This window comes from Marmota flaviventris, chromosome 7 (genome assembly GCF_047511675.1).
Source record: "Marmota flaviventris isolate mMarFla1 chromosome 7, mMarFla1.hap1, whole genome shotgun sequence".
NCBI classification, from domain to species: Eukaryota; Metazoa; Chordata; class Mammalia; order Rodentia; family Sciuridae; genus Marmota; species Marmota flaviventris.
This window is the reverse complement of record NC_092504.1, coordinates 2027095-2046834: the sequence shown is the minus strand read 5'-3', so window position 1 is coordinate 2046834 and position 19740 is coordinate 2027095. Positions and strand designations below refer to the sequence as shown.

At 43.2% G+C, this 19740-nt stretch overlaps 1 protein-coding gene and 1 pseudogene across 1 annotated transcript in view; one reads left to right on the top strand and one right to left on the bottom strand.

The window, feature by feature from the left end:
• LOC114097292 (DNA polymerase nu) overlaps nt 1-19740 on the top strand; it is a 118130-nt gene that overhangs the window by 75554 nt on the left and 22836 nt on the right. The window contains exons 11-12 of the mRNA XM_027941184.2: nt 10285-10367; nt 19299-19430. Coding sequence (XP_027796985.2) covers nt 10285-10367; nt 19299-19430 — 215 coding nt within the window. The remainder of the gene's footprint in view (nt 1-10284; nt 10368-19298; nt 19431-19740) is intronic.
• LOC114097313 (high mobility group protein B2 pseudogene) lies at nt 16148-17182 on the bottom strand (annotated as a pseudogene).

Here is a 19740-nt window from a genome sequence, read left to right as displayed (position 1 = left end):
TGGAAGTTCAACTTAGTGAGGCCCTAAGCAATTAAGTGAGACCCTGTCTCAAAATAAAAAATAAAAAAGGCTGGGAATGTGACTCAGTGATTAAGCACCCCTGTGTTCAATCCCTGGTACCAAAAATAATTTATCCTAGAGATTACTACAAGCATCTTTCACTGATAAAAATCTCATGTGAAGTTGTGCTTTTACCACTTCTAATATTATGTAACACTTCACTCCATTTATCTCCCACTCCTGCCCTTTGTACCATTGTTGTAAAATATTTTAATTCCGTGTATTTCTGAACTACAAAAAACATCATGATATATTTCATGCAATATATATATATATATATATATATATATATATATATATATATTCATTTTAACTTTTCCTTATCCTATTGCCATTTATTCTTTACTGTATCTCCATGCAGTGGAATTATTTTTCTCCTGTCTTTAACATTTCTTTTAGTGTAAATGACAGATTATCTCAGTTTTTGCTTATGTTAAAAATGTTTTTATTTAATCTCTATTTTTTCAAATATTTATTTTTTAGTTGTAGTTGGACACAAAACCTTTATTTTATTTATTGTTATGTGGCGCTGAGGATCCAACTCCAGGGCCTTGCATATGCCAGGCAAGCGCTGTACCACTGAGCCACAACCCCAGCCCCTTAATCTCTATTTTTTTTAATATTTTTTAGTTATTCATGGACACAATGTATTTTTTTGTTTATTCATTTTTGTGTGGTGCTGAGGATCGAACCCAGTGCCTCACATGTGTGAGGCAAGTGCTCTCCCCACTGAGCCACAACCTCAGCCCTTAATCTCTATTTTTAAGAGTATTTTTACTATAGAGATAATTCGAACTTGATAGTTATTTTTTTCTATTTTCCTTTTTTTTAATGAAACCAGTATTTAAAAGATTTAATACAAGGAAAAAAGGTATTGTATAGTGGTACCAATTCTTAACAGAAATTATTAAGCATAGTTTGTATAATTTCAAAAGTTTTTCACATTATTGCTCCATACCAGAATTGTATGGAACAAACGCTTGACACACATTAAAACTTGTATAATTTCTCCATTATTTCTGTTAAGAAGTCACTGTCACTTGTGTTGTTGTTTCTTTGAAGGGAATCAATAATTTTTCTATCTGTTTTGTGGTTTTTTTCTTTGTTTTTTTGTAATTTTATGTCATGCAGAGATGGGTACTTTGTGTCTTGTGATCTGTGGTGTTTCTTTTACATGTGTCTCTCATCAGCTTTAGAAACTTCTTAGTCCTTATCTCTTTAAAATTTCCACTCCCTTCTTCTTCCTCTGCTTTTGGAACTGAGGCTAGACCTATTTTAGAGATTTTCACCATGTTCCATGCGTCTCTTATTTATGCTCTTTTCTTTTTTTCTATTTTATCTACATCTCAGTCTGGTATTTTGTCTGATCTTCAGTTCTTTTGTCTATCTTCCATTCACTAATCTTTTCTTCAGGTGTTTTAATCAGCTTTTTTGCTACTGTAACCAAAAGAGCTGATGAACAATTTTAAGGAGGAAAAGTTTTTTTTGCGGGGCTCACGGTTTCAGCGGTCTCAGTCCATGGACAGCTGTTTATATTATTTTATGTGCATATAATTTTTAATAAATTTTTAGTTGTAGTTGGACACAGTACCTTTATTTTATTTATTTTTATGTGGTGCTGAGGATCGAACCCAGTGCTTCACATGTGCTAGGCAAGCGCTCCGCCACTGAGCCCCAGCCCCAGCCCAGTGTGTGTATATAATTTTAACTGATAGAAATGGTGTTGCCTTCGGGCTGGGGTTGTGACTCAGCAGTAGAGCGCTTGCCTCATTTGATCCTCAGCACCACATAAAAATAAATAAACAAAATAAAAATTTTGTGTCCATCTACAACTTAAAATATATTTTAAAAAAAGAAATGGTCTTGTCTTATAGATGTCATTCCTCTCATTTCATTTTTTTTCCCAATGGATCCTTTGCTTTTTAGACTGTCACATTGCCAATGTCCACCCTGTCCATTTCTCCGCCTGTTCCAAGCCCCTGCACCCCCATCATATGCCTCTGCTCCCTTTTACCTGTCCATTCTGGTAACGGACATGCAGGCTGCTTCTGACACCTGCCACCACAAACACCACCACAGTGGATATCCTCACCCAGGGCCCCTTATGAACTTGTCTTATGAGAATGTTGCTGATATTTGTAAGCAAGCAGGGGTGACCTGGGGTCATGGGTTACATATCTGCTTCCTCATGGTGCTGGGCTTAGACCATCATGTGCTCCCAACGCCTGTGCGTGAACTCCTCTTCCCAGAACATGCCAGCCATTCCCTGGCATCACTCAGTTCCACCATTCTTCATCACGAGCTATCAGAAGATGGGTCAGGTGAAGTCTGTACACAGGCAGTTTAAGAAAAGAAAGCACCCAAGGTGTGAGAGGCCACCACCCCACAGCAGCTCACCTGAGAGCAGCTGGCAGGCCATGCCTGGGCTGAGCGTGTCTGGTGCTGAGTGGCACTCAGCCTAGGGAGAGCCCCATCCCTTTCCTTTCAGGACTAGCCTGGGATCTCTGGAGACTTCCATCCTTGCAGGCAAGATCATTTGTTTTGTTGTGAGTCAGACCTGGAACCAAGAGAACAGTGATGTTTACATCCATCCCTGAGGCGATGGACAGGATGCAAAGAAGACTTTTATGGCATATAAATCATCTGCTTCCTCTTACAGTGAGATGGAATAGCCACTCTGGGGTGAGGTACCCTGTGGTCACCAAGAGGGGCCTCCAGGTACACAGGAGTTTTACCTGCTCTTTCATGTTAGTTCTCCTGCCTCACTTGGAAAGACAACAAGCAAAGGACTTTGGCCATGATGGAGTGAAAAAAGGCAGGCTTACCGTCTCTTAGCATCTAGAGACAGATGAAACGACGGTTTTCAGATATCGTACAGCAGGCATCTAGGACCACAACCCCTTAGAGAAGGGAAACCAGGTGACCCCAGTCTTCCTACCTGGTGAAGTTTCTGGGCTGAAGCACAAGGAAGGGAAATCCAGACATCCCATTGATCTCTCTACACTGTAGATTTATATCAGAGTCCAAGGAGACTAGAGAACTAGAATTGTGAGGCTCATTTTCTGTGGTCCAGACAACAAGAAATGCATGGAGAGGATTCTGCAGATGGGTCCCTCCAGACTTCGGCTGAGTCCTGATCTTAAAATATGTGAGAAGAAAGAACCACTGGGAAGTAGCAACCAAATAATTACCAAGCTCACGTAGTGCCAGAAATAGTTCATTTCCCATCAACTGGGGTGAAAGACCTCACTCCAGGCAGGAGTAGTCTCCATTAGTAGAGAATTTACCCTAAGCCAAAGGCTACTCTGGGCCCCTCCCAACAAAACTTAATACTTTAAATGATTACCATGTTCCCAAGTAATTTAACTACATTCCATAACAAAGTCCAAAACTATTTTAAGGAATACAGCAAAATCTAGTATCCAACAATGTAAAAGTCACAATGTCTGGCATTAATAAAAATTGCAAGCCAGGTGTGGTGGTACACTTACCAACTCAGTGAGACCCTGTCTCTAAATAAAATATAAAAAATGGCTGGGGATGTGACTCAGTGGTTAAGCACCCCTGGGTTCAATCCTCAGTATGAAAAAAAAAAAAAAAACATTGCCAAGCATCTAAAGGAGGAAAGATATTATGTATAACTAGGAGGAAAAAAATCAATCAATAGAAATAGACCTAGACATGACAGAGATGCTATAACTACCAGATAAGAACATTAAAAAATAGTTATTATAACTGTACAACTGTTTCTCAAAATAATTGCCATCTCTCCATATTCTCTCTAACAACTGAGATTATCAGACCATTTTTCTTCATTTGCCAATCTGGTGGGTGTAGTTAGCAGTATTTTTTCTCTTATAAAATATAATCTCACAATTCATTTATTTTTATATTAGGGTCTGTCTGTCTGTCAGCCTTATTGATTTGTAGGAGTCCTTCTAAATCTGGATGTTAGCCTCAAGTATGGATATATCTTTCTCTTTGTGTTTTTAAAGAACTGAGTTCCTGACTCTAAGGTAGGTGAGTTTGTTTATATGTTTAGGATTTTGGGGGACTTGTTTTAGAATCTTTCCCTTCCCCAGGATTTGAAGAAAACCACCTACCAACTTTGTTTTAACTTTCTGATTTACAAACAAAAGTCAAACATTTACAAAAGCTGAATTGATTATACAAGTCTGTCACATGTCAAGATGTTAGCTCTTTAGTAGTAGTTTTCAAGTAAGAGTGTTAGTGTTTTACATATCTAAATATATATTAAACACTAAAATATACATGATACATAGTATTATTTTATATAAATTTATATTCATGTATTTAATAGTATTTGGCTGTGCCTTTTGAGGTTAAGTTACAGACATCATAACTCCTCACCTGTAAGTGCTCGGGTCTTTTATTTTCTGAGAATAGTGACATATCTCCTGTAACAGTTGTTGAGTGCAGGGGAGTGGACATTGATACAATGCTAATATCTAATATGCAGGCCATGTTAAAACCTGACTTATTGTCCCAAAATATCCATATAGCAGATGTTTCCAGCTTCGAATCATGTCTTGTCTTATATTTCATCTAGAACAGCTCCTCAGCCTTTCTTTGGCTTTCAGAATGTTGGCTTTTTTGAAGAGTTCAAGTCAGTTCTTTTGTAGAATTGCCTCATTTTGTATTGACCTAATATAGATAATTTTCTAATATCCTTTTTTATTAGCATTTTTATTTGTGTATATGGCCCATTCTTCCATAAGAATTTTGTTTTGGTCTTTGTTTTCTCAAATTTTAAAATTTCACTGTATGTGAGAGGTGTTAGCCTCTCCTTTGTGAAATGTGTTACAACTATTTTCCTCGTTTAGGGTTTGTCTTTTGACTTTTCTTATGTTATTTTATGCCATGCAAAGATTTGGTATTTTGTTGTGTGGGAGGAGTGTAATCAAATTTATTCTTGTTGTCCTCTCTGATATACAAATGCTAACACAATGAGGAGGGGAGGGAAGAATAAAAGTTCATTGGATTAGACAAGGGGGATGAAGGGAGGGGAGGGATGTGAAGAGGAAAGACAGTAGAAGGAACTGGACATAGCTTTCCTTTGTTCACATATGAAGATGTGACCAGTGTGACACCACATCATGGACAACCACAGGAACGCAAGTTATACTCCATGTATGTATAATATGCCAAAAAATACACTCTATGGGCTGGGTTTGTGGCTCAAGTGATAGAACGCTCGCCTAGCACCTGTGAGGCACTGGGTTCGATCCTCAGCACCACATAAAAATAAAATAAAGATGTTGTGTCCACTGAAAACTAAAAAAAAATATATTAAAAAAATACACTCTTCCGAAACCAGACAAAGACACCTAAAGAAAGAAAACTATAGACCAATATCTCTAATGAACCTAGATGCAAAAATCCTCAATAAAATTCTGGCGAATCGGATACAAAAACACATCAAAAAAAATGTGCACCATGATCAAGTAGGATTCATCCCTGGGATGCAAGGATGGTTCAATATACGGAAATCAATAATAATATTATTTCATTGAAGATATTGTGCATTCCTTTGGTTTATATCTCGGTGCCTTCCTCTATCTCAATAATTCTTAGATTTTGTCTTTTCATGTTATCCCATAATTCTTGGAGGTTCTGTTCATGGTTTCTTACCATCTTCATTGTGTGGTCAACTTTATTTTCAAGATTATATATTTTGTCTTCATTGCCTGAGGTTCTGTCTTCCAAGTGGTCTAGTCTATTGGTGATGCTTTATATTGAATTTTTTATTTAGTTTATTGTTTCCCTCATTTCAAAGATTTCTGGTATGGTTCTTTTCCTCAGTGTCTCCTTCTCTTTCTTGATGAAATTTTTGCTACCTGTATTTCCTCTTGTATCTCTTTGTTGGAGTAATCAATTTGCTGCCTGTAATTGCTTTATTATTCTGTGCTTTGCAGATCATTATAATTATATACAATCTAAACTCCTATCTGACATCTCTGCTACTGTGCTGTCAATGGATTCTATTATTGTATCATCTTGGTTTGTTTGGGGTATTTTCTTCCTTTCTTTCATGTTGTTCCTGTGTCTTCCTCTTCAGCAGTGTGGATCTGAGATATAAAGTTTTCACCAGAAAATCTTGTAGCATTCCTGCAGGTTAGCAATCCCTTGCCTCTGTGTAACCAGGCCCGCAGAGACCTTGGTGTTGGTCTTCCCAGTCTTATCTGTTCTGCTAGATGGCAGGGACCTGGTGATGGTCTTCTCAGTCCTAGTGTTGGCTCAAGGTGGCAGGGACCTTGGTGATGGTCTTCCCAGTCCTGGCTGTTGTCTCTAGGTGACAGGGACCTTGGTGATGGTCTTCCCAGTCCTGGCTGTTGTCTCTAGGTGGCAGGGACCTTGGTGATGGTCTTCCCAGTCCTAACTGTTGTCTCTAGGTGGCAGGGACCTTAGTGATGGTCTTCCCAGTCCTGGCTGTTGTCTCTAGGTGGCAGGGACCTTAGTGATGGTCTTCCCAGTCCTGGCTGTTGTCTCTAGGTGGCAGGGACCTTGGTGATGGTCTTCCCAGTCCTGGCTGTTGTCTCTAGGTGACAGGGACCTTGGTGATGGTCTTCCCAGTCCTGGCTGTTGTCTCTAGGTGACAGGGACCTTAGTGATGGTCTTCCCAGTCCTAACTGTTGTCTCTAGGTGACAGGGACCTTGGTGATGGTCTTCCCAGTCCTGGCTGTTGTCTCTAGGTGACAGGGACCTTGGTGATGGTCTTCCCAGTCCTGGCTGTTGTCTCTAGGTGGCAGGGACCTTGGTGTGGGTCTTCCCAGTCCTAACTGTTGTCTCTAGGTGACAGGGACCTTAGTGATGGTCTTCCCAGTCCTGGCTGTTGTCTCTAGGTGACAGGGACCTTGGTGATGGTCTTCCCAGTCCTGGCTGTTGTCTCTAGGTGGCAGGGACCTTGGTGATGGTCTTCCCGGTCCTGGCTGATGTCTCTCCTTGGCAGGGACCTTGGTGACGATCTTCCCAGTCCTGGCTGTTGTCTCTAGGTGGCAGCAGGTGGAGAGCTGGGTTTGTAGGTGGGAGTACAGTGCAGTTGGCAGCCTCCTCCACCCCCCCACCCCCCCACCCCCGTCAGCAGGGATTGCTCTGCTTCTCCTCCTTGGTGCCTCAGGCCGGGAGCGAGGCTTCTCATTGTGTTCTTGGCATCTGTTGCTGGTATCCTGTTCAGAAGTTTTACATCAATCAGTATTCACATGAGGTATCAGTTGGTACTTTCCTTTATACTGATACTCTCTTTACCATGTTTAGATATAACTGTTATACTTGATTAATAAAAGAAAAATGGAAATTTTTTCTTCATTTTCTAGGCTCAGAAATAATTTATGCAGCATAGAGACAATTTGATTCCTATGGTTTGATCGAATCCCATATGAAACCATTTGGGATGGGTTTTTGTTTGTTTGTTTGTTTTTGTAGCGTAGTTCCTTAAATATTTTCTCTATTTTCTATAGACATTGGACTATTTAACTTTCATCTATACTGAGGTCAGTTTGTGGGGAGGGTACTCAGGATTGAACTTAGGCGTACTCAGGCACTGAGCCACATCCCCACCCCAATTTTACACTTTTTTGGAGTTGCTTAACATCTCACTTTTGCTGAGAGTAGCTTTGAACTCACAATCCTCTTGCCTCAGCCTCCAGAGCTGCTGGCTGAGATCAATTTTTATAGCTATATTTTCCTCAGGTATTATTCATCTAACCTGGGTTTCAAATTTACTCATATAAAGTTTTACAAAATAACTTTTAAGGTCTTTATTTCCTCTATGTCAATAATTACCTTTCTTTGTTATTTCTTATTTTATCATTCAAACTTTCTTCCTTTTTTGATAAAATTAGATAATGGATTGTATATTTTATTTCTATGAGAACCAGGATTTCATTTATTTATTAATTTGATCTATGTCTTTCTGTTCTCGACATCACTAATTTCTGCTCCTGTCTTTTTTTAATATTTATTTATTTATTTTTAGTTATAGGCTTAGGAATCAAATAGTCTGTATGCTGTATAAATTATTTCTGAGCCTAGAAAATGAAGATAGCTTTATTTTATTTTATTTATTTTTTATGTGGTGCTGAGATTGGAACCCAGTGCCTCATGCATCCTAGGTGAGCGCTCTACCTCTGAGCCATAGCCACAACCCTCTGCTCCTGTCTTTATTCTAGCTTTATAATTTCCTTCCTTTCATATTCTTTTGGTTTGTTTACGTGTTCTCTTCCTTCCTTTTTGAACTGAAAACTAAGTTTATTTACTTTTTTCTTTCATTTTTAGTAACATAGGAATGATTGGTTCTAATATAAAGTGTTTTTATTGGAAACAATATAATTTCTGTTTATATTTCTGTTCACACAAAAGTTGGTTGATAGAAGTTTTTTTGTTTTTGTTTTTGTTTTTGGTTTGGTTTATTTCTAGATGGAAGGGCTCATTTAGTTTTTGTTCCTAGTTTTATTGCACTGTGATCAGAGAATGTTAACATTTCTACATTTTGCAATTTTTTTTCTGCATTTAATATATGACCATATGTACCCAAGAAGAGAGTTCATCCTCTGTTGTCAGAGTGTGCTGTTGGCTAGTCTGCCAGTCTGACTCTGGGGAGCTTCCTTAGAGATGGTCCTGCCCCGTCTGTCATTCTGAGGAAGGATCAGAGCTACCGTCTGGCAGGGTGTGCCCTGCTCAGATTCCTTACTTCCTTCTGTGCTCTCAGCTGGTCCCTTTGAGGCCTTGTCTGCTCTTGTGGCCGGCAGCCCTGGAGGGAAGCTGTTGTTGTTTTTTTGTTTGTTTTGGTGCTGGGGATTTCTAAATACATTTATCAGCAGAGTGTTTCCTGGGAGCAGATTTAGAGCATGCATGGTATTTTTAAAATAAAGGCTGGAAATATGGCTAAGGAGTGTCATGTAGGAGCTGACACATGTTCTGAGCCTGTATACATTTTGGCTTTTTGCTTCCTATCTACATTCAGTATTTATCAATAGCAAATTTAAGGGTGAGAGAAACAAGTGGGCAATAGAGCTTGCCACAACTGGAAAAGGGGGGACACTACGTATACATGGGCACTTAGAAACCAGGTGGTGAGTATCTGTTACGCCCTAGACATCAGCGAAAATGTACAGGAGGTAGCTCCATGGCCTGTCCCCTTCAGAAACACAGACATCAAGCAGAGACTGCCAGAACAAAGTTTGTCAGTTCTCTGAAGAACAGGCAAAGGTCTTCCCCAGCAAGACCTGACTCAAGAAAAGGCAGCTAGAGAGTGTGAGGAGAGCTTTGAAGTATCCACTTGTTCCACCTCCACTCAGGACCTGATCCTTGGTTCCAGAGGGAGCGGAGCTTGCCTTGATCTCAAAGAGGCATGTGTGTCTCTTCTCATGAGTCCAGGGCTGCCTGGAGGACTGGTCCAGGTGCTTGTCATTGTCTCACCTAACTCACACCCATTTGGCACAGGAAAGTGGTGGGCAAAATAATCATAGTTGAAGCAAACAATAGGACACTGAACGCTCTGGAGGAAAAGCCAGGGAGAGACATTCTTTGGGAAAGTAGGCCATACTAAAGTGCTTGTGAATGCTGGGAAATCTAAAAGGCCTCCTGCATGTCCAAGACAACTCCCATGCTTGGAAAAGACCTTTTACCTTAGATTGGTCTTGAGGCTCAGTGCAAGGAGGAAGTGAAGGCTGAGGCATCGTTGGGAACCCCCTGGCTATGCAGGGAAGCGGGCCCAGCACAGACCCACTCACAAACACTGGGAGAGGTTTCCTCTCTGTCTTTCTGGCTCTGGCTCTGTCTCTCTTCCCCTTTTGGCTCCTAAATCTGTGCTCAGTTCATTAGGGAAGCCTGGTGTAGATGCTGAGGATGTCTGCAAGAGCAGCAAACAGAGCTGGCTGCCTGTCCTTGGAGGATGCCCAGGCAGGGAGGAGTGACCCTTGGTGGCATGTGCAGAACACTGAGCTTCTCAGCTGTCTCGGCTTTAATTTTGGAGATTGCTGTGGTCCGTATGCCAGTCAGAGGTAGAGTTGATCCTAATTCTATCTGAATGTTTTAACCCCAAGGCAGGGCTCACCCTGCTGTCTCTGGGAGACCAATGCAGAGGCTGACCGTCCAATCCTGCAAGGGACTACAGCAGCCACAGTCATAGCCCAGCCAAGATCCCAGCTGCCTTCTCTGTACACAGTGCTAACTATGCCTGACCCTGGCTGTCTTTCCATACAGGAAGGACATTCCCATGGAGCACGTGACATACGCAGACAGAGAGCAGACCAAGAAGGTGGTGTACTCCGTGGTCTATGGAGCAGGTGGGCTGACGGCAGGGGTTTAGGTCTTGGGGTCACCTATGAGCTGGATGACTGTGTACCTATATTTAAGTACAGCCATGTCTAAGAGAAACCACTCTGAGAGTCCCTGTATGTTGTTTACACAAACACTGGTGACATTGGTGTCACCCAGCACTAGTCAGACCATTTCACACTGCCAGATCACAGTGTCACTGCCAACACTGTCAGGGGAGACAGCAGGTACCAGCACACTGCCACACCAGGCATCATTGTCATGCTTGGGATCCTCCTCCACACACAAACACCAAGGCTTTAGAGAGTGCAGCTACCTCAAATGGGGCCTGGTTTGTCTTGTTTTCGCTCCTCAGCACTCATTGATCTGTCCCAGAACAGAACTCATCCAGCTGGGCCAGCAGCCAAAGACAGCCCCCAACAGAGGACAGAGCCAAGCCTCAGGCCAGGAGTTGGGGCCAGCCTCAGGGGCAGCAGGCAGGAAGGAGAGGGGCTAGAGGCCAGACACCTGGGCATCCCCCTGCCGCCTCTGCAAGCCGCCCCAGGGCCCAGCAGAATCGCACTTTGCTCTCTCCCACTCTCCTCCTCTTCCTTCCACTCCCTGACATCCTTCCTTCCACTCCCTGACGTGGGTGTGTCGGAGCCCTCCTCCATCCTCAGTGCTCTCTTGCTTGCCCTCTGCTCTGCAGACATCTCCTTTAGGAGACAGATGCAGCTCTCCCCTGACTCCCTCCTCAGCCTTCCCCCACCACTGTTATTTGTTGCCCATTTCTGAGTAACAAGTTACCATAAACACATAGACTTAAAACAACGCCCACTCATCCCCTCACAGTTTTTATGGGTCTAGGGACTAGATCCCTTGCAGGCTGCAATCAGGGTGCTGGCTGGAGTGTGGTCTCATCTAAAGTTCCACTGAGGAGGTTCCAGTGGGTTCAACTTGCTTCCTGCTGGCCCATGGCCTCCAGCATAGGCAGAGCCTTTACTGTGGCACTGAGATGCCAATTCTGCACTTTCTTATCTGCTCAAGGTCTCAGGTGTAACTCACCATGAGCTCCAGAGGACAAGAGCCTAGAGGGTTTTGCCCATAGCCTGGCATAAAGAAGGCACGGAATACTCACTGAGCACACTGATGACCTTTGAGAATGTTCTGGTTGTGCACACTGTGTCTGGAAGACACACCAGAAGTGAGCTCAGTGGAGACAATGGGATGCTGGGACTCTCCTCAGTTGTTGGGCCTGTTTCCTCTTAAATGTCCTCTGAAGCTTCCTGGGGTCTCCATTCTGGGGGAAAGCAGCATTCTGCCAAGTAAACTAGACCTCAGTGCCTTGCATCCTTGCTCCAGACGTGCCACGAGCTCCAGCTCAGCAGGTCCAACGCTGCCTTCCCACCCTGCCCAGCCCAAGTCTTGATTCTGTCACCACCTGAGCATGTGGCCCTGTCCGAGGTGCCAGTATTGGTCTCCTTCTCAGAAAATGCTCTTGTGTGATTGCTGAGGCAGCACCTGGCTCAGCTAGCCCCCATCTCTTGTCATCTGCCACCTATCTGGGTCCTGCTTCAATGCTGGGCTATTTCAACAAATGCCCCAAGTGAGGCTGGACCCTCCTGTTCAGTCAGGAGAAAGGGAGGCCCACTGTGGGTAAACTGGGCTCCAAGAGGACAGCAGAGTCCCCCACAGTAGTCCCCACCCCCAGATGAAGGTGGACTTCATGGCCACCCACTGGGCTTCTTCTGGAGCATTTATTTTTTCCTGAAGAGGAAAAGAGCTACACTGTGCAAATAAGCAGTGAGTCATTGGCTGTGATGCTGGTGAAGAGGGTAATTTGGCTGCTTTTAGCCCTGATGCTGGCAGGGCTCCCACCCCAAGCTTCCACCTCACAGCCTCCATTGCTCCCGCCTGCCTGACAGCTGGAATCACCACGTACGTGTTGCTCACTTCAGGTTGTGTCTCTGTTCCCCTTTTGAAACCAGAACCTTGTCGGATTATCTGGGACCAAGAACCCAAGTGAATTCACCAGGTTCCTGAGCTGCTGGGAACCTTTGGAAAATTCAGTGGAGGGACTTTGGCCCAGGCAGGCAGCCCTGCCTTTCACAGAATCGCAACTCTGAGAGTCCAGAAACTGCTATAGGAACACTGGGCCCTGGCCGAGGCATTATTCTGTGTGTTCCTGAGGATGGTGACAGAGATAGCAGAAGCAGCTGCAAGACTTTGAAACAAGCAGAGAAGCAGCTTAAGGGCCGGCATGGCCTTTAGTCGCCTAAACTCAGCAACGTACTGGGGCACCTCCCTACTCACTGTGCCTACAGCCACCTCTGAGTTCCAACAGGAGCCATACTTCTGCAAGAAACTGCCCACAGACCCCCAGATAAAGCCCAAGGCTTTTATAATTATAACTTTCTCAGAGTTGGCCAGTCTTCTCAGTGCTTCCTCAGAGTGCTCCACAGCCAGTCACCAAGCAGTCAGCAGATGCTTATAGGATGCATGCTGTAGGCTGGGCCCACAGGAGGGCTGTGGACTAGGACTCAGGCCTGCTTCTAAGGGACATGTCTCCTCTAGAACTGAGCCTAACACTGAGAGTCCTTGGTACCCAGGGAGCCCCAAAGAGTGCCTATAAGGATGGGGCCTGAGAGCCTGGGAGGCTGCCCAGAGAAGCAACACCTGGGCTAGAGTGGAAGGTCCATCCAGGTGGAGTAGTGTTCCTGGGGCTCACTGTTGGTCAGACACTTCTCAACCCCAGTGACAGAAATGAGTGAGAGACTGAGCAATACTTATGGGGCAGTACTTAGAGGAAACGGAATGGAGGTGTCTTCCTGCAGATAAATCTATGATGTATACACACAGGACGTGATTAGCCACCTGGCAAAGGCCATATTGCTCAGATAGGATTTTAGGGGTGGGAAATGCTTAGTGTTCCTACTGAGTGGGTCCTGGGTGCTCTCAGGCATACCTGCTTGTGATTATAACCCAAAAAATAGAAACCTAATCAACTGATCAGCTCTATGAGAGAAGGAGCCAATATGTGGGCGAGAACAGAGGAGCCCTCGAGCCAAGAGATGTCCTGCTTGGGTAGGAACAGTGGGCTTGAGGGTGATAACCCCACTCCAGGGCCTGGAGAGCCATGGGACCCTCTGTCTCCACCAGCCTCTCGTCTCTGCTTCCTTTGGGGTTACTATGTCATCTGTTCCCAATGGACAAAGCGCTTAGCCACCCACTCCCCTTCAAGCAGCTTGACAGCTCTTCAGGTGAGAAGAAAGTAATTCATTCTGAGCCATAAATGTTCTGAAAAGGTGTGGCTCCTGGTAATAGCCAAGTCTCCCCCATCAGCCCAGCCCTCCCACACACACAGGCTATCCTCTATGAAATAGGTATTGAAAGCACTGGGAAGTGACCAAAAGCCAACTGAAGCTGCAAGTTGGCTGACACTTGGAAGAAAGGAATAGTGCACAGTGAACTTCCCATCACACAGCCCTGCTCCATCACTGCTGTGGGTGTGGGAACTCAGGACCCCAGTCGTACAGCCTGAAAAACCAGAGGGCAGAGTCAGGGGAAACAATAGAATCTAGAAAGTGAAGGGAGTGATTTTAGAAAGAATAGAGCCAAGGGGAAGCCCAAATTCTGGATATGTACTCTGTCCAAATCTGTGACAGACCCCTAGTTATGCATGAGTGGTACAAACGCCAGACAGCCCAGCTAAGGCTATGAGGACTGATCTGAGATTTTAGCTGCTGTTCACTGCAAGGAGAGAGAGTTTGACATTTGAATTTAGCCAAATTAACTGCTGTCTTTTAAAAAAATTAAGCTGGGTCTGGTGGCACACACCAGTAATCCCCAGAACTTGGGAGGCTGAGGCAGAAGGATTGCAAGTTTGAGGCCAGCCTCAGCAACTTAGCAAGGCTCTAAGCAACCTTGTGAGACCCTGACTCAAAATTTAAAAATAAATAGATAAAAAGGGCTTGAGATGTGGCTTAACCGAGTGGTTAAGTACTCCTGGGTTCAATCCCCAGTATCACAAAAAATAAAAATGAAACAAATTAAATTTAAAAATCAGTGCTCCTGAGAAGAACATAACAGAATCCAAAGTTTCTTTTCTTTTTAATATGCCAACTGTCATACTAAAAAGTTTCCATCAATGTTAAGAACTACGTATTTAGATATATGCATCTAGATGTATACATACACCATTATTTATGGTTACACCTTTATTGGATAAAGTATTGCATCACTGGAGTTTTCCGAGTTAATAGTGTGGAACAATATAGCTGGGACTTAATAAGATGAACTATCCTCTCATACCTACCCTTTTACATTTTGTTCCACTTAAATATGACCTATTTATAAAGCTTACATAAACATACCTCCAATTAGCGGCTAGTCTAGAAGAGAATTTTAAAAATTACTCTCATTTCAATGCTTTCATATATCTTTTAGTCACCTAGTCGCAATTATTGAGAACTTGTTGTTTAGTCTCTCAGATCTGAAATTTTTATTTCAAACATGAGCTAGGCAGGGCCCATTTCAAATCCTGATTCGCTATTGATTCAAATGGGTGTTCTTAAACTACAAACAACAGAATGTCAGTATCCCAAAGTTAGGGGAAAAGAAACAGCTTTGTGGGTCTAATCCATAGATATGGAAATTAAGTAAACACAAAATTTCTCTATTTAGATTTTAACAACTTCCCATCTTTCCTGTGCATTAGGTGCTGTTTTCAAGTACTTTACAAAATTTTCATCATTAACACACTGTGAAGTAGGTATTTATCCCATATTACAAATGGGAAAAAATAGGCTCAAAAGTTCCTATTTCTATAAAGCCCTACACCAGGGTATGCATCTGAAATACATTACCCCAAATACTTTAATTGTACTAAGTCACCGAACATCTGAAAACAAATTTTTATTTTATGATCAGTGAAAATCCTGCCAAGTAAGGTAGTGCACACCTGTAATCCCAGCCACTCACAAAACTGAGACAGGGTTGCAAGTTTAAGACCAATCTCAGTTACTTAGCAAGACCCTAAAGTCGTAATGAGACCCTGCCTCTAAACAAAACAAAAATGGGCTGGGGGACATGACTCAGTGGTTAAGTGACCCTGGATTCAATCCTATCAAAAAGAAAAAAAAAACCCAAACTTAGGTAATCAAGATAGTCAAACTGTCAACAAAGACTTCTGTAGGTAGGCATTTAGTCCATAGATGATCAACTTTCATTAATACCTCTAATATCAACTTACAAGTTAACTGTTGCCTCCTCAAGTAAGCATTCCTAAAATAAATGCCATCCCCTATAAATACAAATCCTAGTGAAATTTAGATTAGTCAGGGAATATCACAATCAAATACTTCTTAGGCTAGTTACCTAGAATTCTAGACTTAAGACCCAAGATTTCATATATAATTCAAAATCTACTCGGGTATTCTACCTTTAACTTAATAAAAAGCTAAAATTTTTGTAATTTTTTTAAAAAAATCAAATGTGTACATTTTAGAATTCACCACCCTAGCTACATAAAATTTCTGAAGGCCAAAGCGGGTAAGGGACAAGTTACTTAATAAATGAATATAAGCATCAAGCACAAAGTGTAATATTTCTTTGAAAGTTCATAAAGTTCTTAAAGTGTATTAAATTCCAGATCTGAATTTCAAAGTTTAAAACATTTTACTAATTCTACTGTTACCTAAGAACTATTGGGCATAATTTTTTTTCAAAAGGGAAAACTAATTTAGCGTATTAAGACAAGGACAATAGGAATAATATACATAATTTTATTACAAATTTTTAAAAAAATGCAACATCCTAAAAAACCCAAAATTTACTAATTCCTATCAGTTTGCTGTGCTACCATACACAAGAAATTAAAGAAACCATTAAATATTTAGGAACATTCAACATCAGAAGCTTTAAAATCTAACTAAAAAAGCTACAATCTGCATTTTTAAAAAATTATTTTCTCTACAAAGAATCTTAGCAACTATACAAAAATCTGTACAGTTTTTATACTGAAGCTAATGTTGAGCTGCACTTGAATTCACATTCTTAGCAAAACAGTTGCCTGAGCACACACACACACTCCGCACACATCATTACAGGACAGCCACTTCTTCTTCATCCTCCTCCTCTTCCTCATCATCTTCATCATCCTCCTCTTCTTCCTCTTCCTCTTCATCTTCTGGTTCACTCTTCTTCTTTGAGCCTGTTGGCCTACCAGGGCCCTTCTTTCCTGCTTCACTTTTGCCCTTAGCACGGTATGCAGCAATATCCTTCTCATATTTCTCCTTTAGCTTAGCTGCTTTCTATTCATATGGCTGTTTATCTTTGGCTGACTGCTCAGACCACATTTCACCCAGTTTTTTTGCAGTATCCCCAGTGGACAGGCCTGGGTGTTCACTTTTGATCTTTGGGCGATGTTCAGAGCAAAACAGGAAGAAGGCAGATGGTGGTCTCTTAGGAGCATTGGGATCTTTTTTCTTTCCTTTCTTATCACCTTTGGGAGGAACGTAATTTTTCATCTCCCTGTCATAGCGAGCTTTGTCACTTTTTGCCATATCTTCAAACTTCGACTTCTCCTTTGCAGACATGGTCTTCCATCTCTCCGAGCACTTCTTGGAGAATTTGGCGAAGTTGACGGAAGAGTCCGGGTGTTTCTTCTTGTGCTCTTCCCGGCAGGTCTGCACGAAGAAGGTGTACAAGGACATTTTGCCCCTCGGCTTGTTGGGGTCTCCTTTACCCATGGTGGCAGCCGCCGTCTACCTGATGGGAGCTTTTCCTCAGAGTCCCGCAGAGCGGCCGGATCAGACAGAGAAGCTTCCTCCCCTGGGCTCCGGCGTGAACTCCAGAATCCAAAGTTTCTACAACATATTCACAATATCCAGGATACAATCCAAGATTATTAAACGTGAGGAAACATCTTGGTCATACTCAAAAGAAAAAGCCATCGTGGAAAAAGATCCTGAGATGACCTGGTATTGGAAGCAGCAGACAAGGATTTCAAAACTGCTATTATAACTGTGCTCAATGATATACAAATGAGGGAGGGAAAACCCTCTGCAAATAAACAGGACCAAGTGAAGATTCTAAAACTGAAGACTATAAGGTCTGAAATTAAAAAATCCCCCAGATGGGCTTAACAGCAGATGGGAAATGGGAAAAGACATCACTAAGAATAAGACTCTAAGTCCCCTCTGTCTGACCTGGCTGAGGCATCAAGCCGCCATCTGATTTCTTTCTCAAAGACAATGGACTTTTCTATCACAGCACCATAGCTCATGGGTGGTTCTTGGAATTCCACAGAAAGAAAGAGTTAGAGATGGATTATTTTGGTAACATGTAGCAAAACATAATACCTTGTTTGTGAAGATATCACACTATCTTGATTCAACCTTAAAAAGGGTGGTGGAGTGTTTTCATTTCCAGCCAAGTACCTCTGAGTAGTCAGCTAGACATGGACAGAGAGGGAGCACTGGGGTTCCAAGAGTTCATCCCTCACTGCTGTCATAAATTCTGGGAGAACAAAGCACACCACTTTTCCACTCTTCTTGGCAAAGCAGTGGAAGCAAACGTCTGCCCCTCACTGTCCCAAGACTGGAGCACTATCCATATCCAGAGCAATGGAAGGCTTCAGTGGGTGAGGCCAGCATGGCCTAGTCAAGGAGAAGACCAGACCTGAGAGGCCAGGCAACCCCACTCCTGAAAGGCTTTTTTCTTGTCTAAACAGACCCCACATCTCAGCCCTTGGGCCGTGGTCTCTGGCCCATCCTGTCTGAAAGCCTCAGGGAGGTCCCCAGCTGGCTTATCACAGGGAACAGCAAGCCCTGCCCTAGCCCGGGTGGTGATCCCCCAAGAATGCCCCTCGGGGCTTCCCTCCATCAGGGCAGCCTCCTGAAGCCCAGGGCCTTCTCCGAAATCCTATTGTCAGGGCTCCCACCCCGTTCTTGGGTTCTTGTTTTTTTCTGGAGGAAAATGGAAGAGGGTCACTCATATTCAACACCAAGTAGGAGCCAGGCAGTGCTTGAAGCTATACATGCCTTGGCTCATGAAGCTCCCTTAGCCGCCCCGTGGGAAAGGACTCTTGTTCCTCACTTACAAGTAAGGGTATGAGTTCATTGCAGGTTAGATAACTTCCCTAGGTTCCTGTGAGTGACAGGGCAGATTCACACCCAGGCCTCTGTGCTCCCAGCACCGGCACCTGACCAGCAGGAAGCTCATTGCTGTGCTGGAACTCAGGTGCTGACCCACCAGAGACCTTTCTATAAGCAGCTTCACAAGAACACCTGGAAAATATCTGTCTGGACCAAGAGCATGTGTTTCAAACTAAAAATTCCAAGCACAGAAACTCCTGAGTGCACTTCCATCATTTGGCATGGAACTTAGTCTCCTTTTCCTCTGTACCCTGTCCAGCCTCCCCGAGTTCTGCAGTTGGTCCTCCCATTGGCCAAGCCAAGAGCAGGAACCATGTCTACCTCATTTAAAGCTTCATCTGCGGCACCTGGAAGACAGTTAACATTGTTAAAAAATAATAATAATAAGAGTTAACAGGCCCTATTATTTATTTATATATATATATATATATATATATATATATATATATATATATATATATATATATATATATAAACTTGTAGATGGACACAATACCTTTATTTTATTTGTTTATTTATCTGTGGTGCTGAGGATCAAACCCAGGGGCTCACATGTGCGAGGCAAGCTCTCTACCGCTGAGTCACAACCTCAGTCCAACAGGCCCTATTTAGATCCGTGGTACTGAGCACCTGCAGACCAGGACTGCTAACGAGACCTTGACTCACCACACTGTCTCAGAGGCCTTTGGTTGGTTTATTCCCTGTACCTGGTCACTCCCTGGGGGGCACATACTCTTGGTACCCCTAACTTACCTGGTGGGGTCAGGCCTAGACTCTGATCACGTGTCTTTCTGGTTCACACAGGGAAGGAGCGGCTTGCTGCTTGCCTTGGAATTACTGTTCAGGAAGCCACCCAGTTTTTGGAGAGCTTTTTGCAGAAGTACAAGAAAATCAAAGACTTCGCGCAAGCAGCTATTGACCAGTGTTATCACACAGGTAGGGCAGCCGCAGCCACGCCCTGGCACCCCCTGCTTCCTCCCCTCTGCAGCTTCCAGTGCTGTCTGTCACTCCTAGCTTTACAGCTGGCAGGTGGACAGACAGGTGGACAGTGTGTGGATGGGCAGGGCTGGGCTGCTGAGGCTGCAGTGCCTGGATGAGCTACAGTTCCTGCCGATGAACAGAGAGGGCCATCACCAGAGCCAGGCTCCACCTGAAGCAACAACCTAGTGTAGCCACCCAGATAGGTAGAGAGACAGACAGGACCTGGGCCCAGAAATGGAAGACATGTGGCACATTTACAAAACAC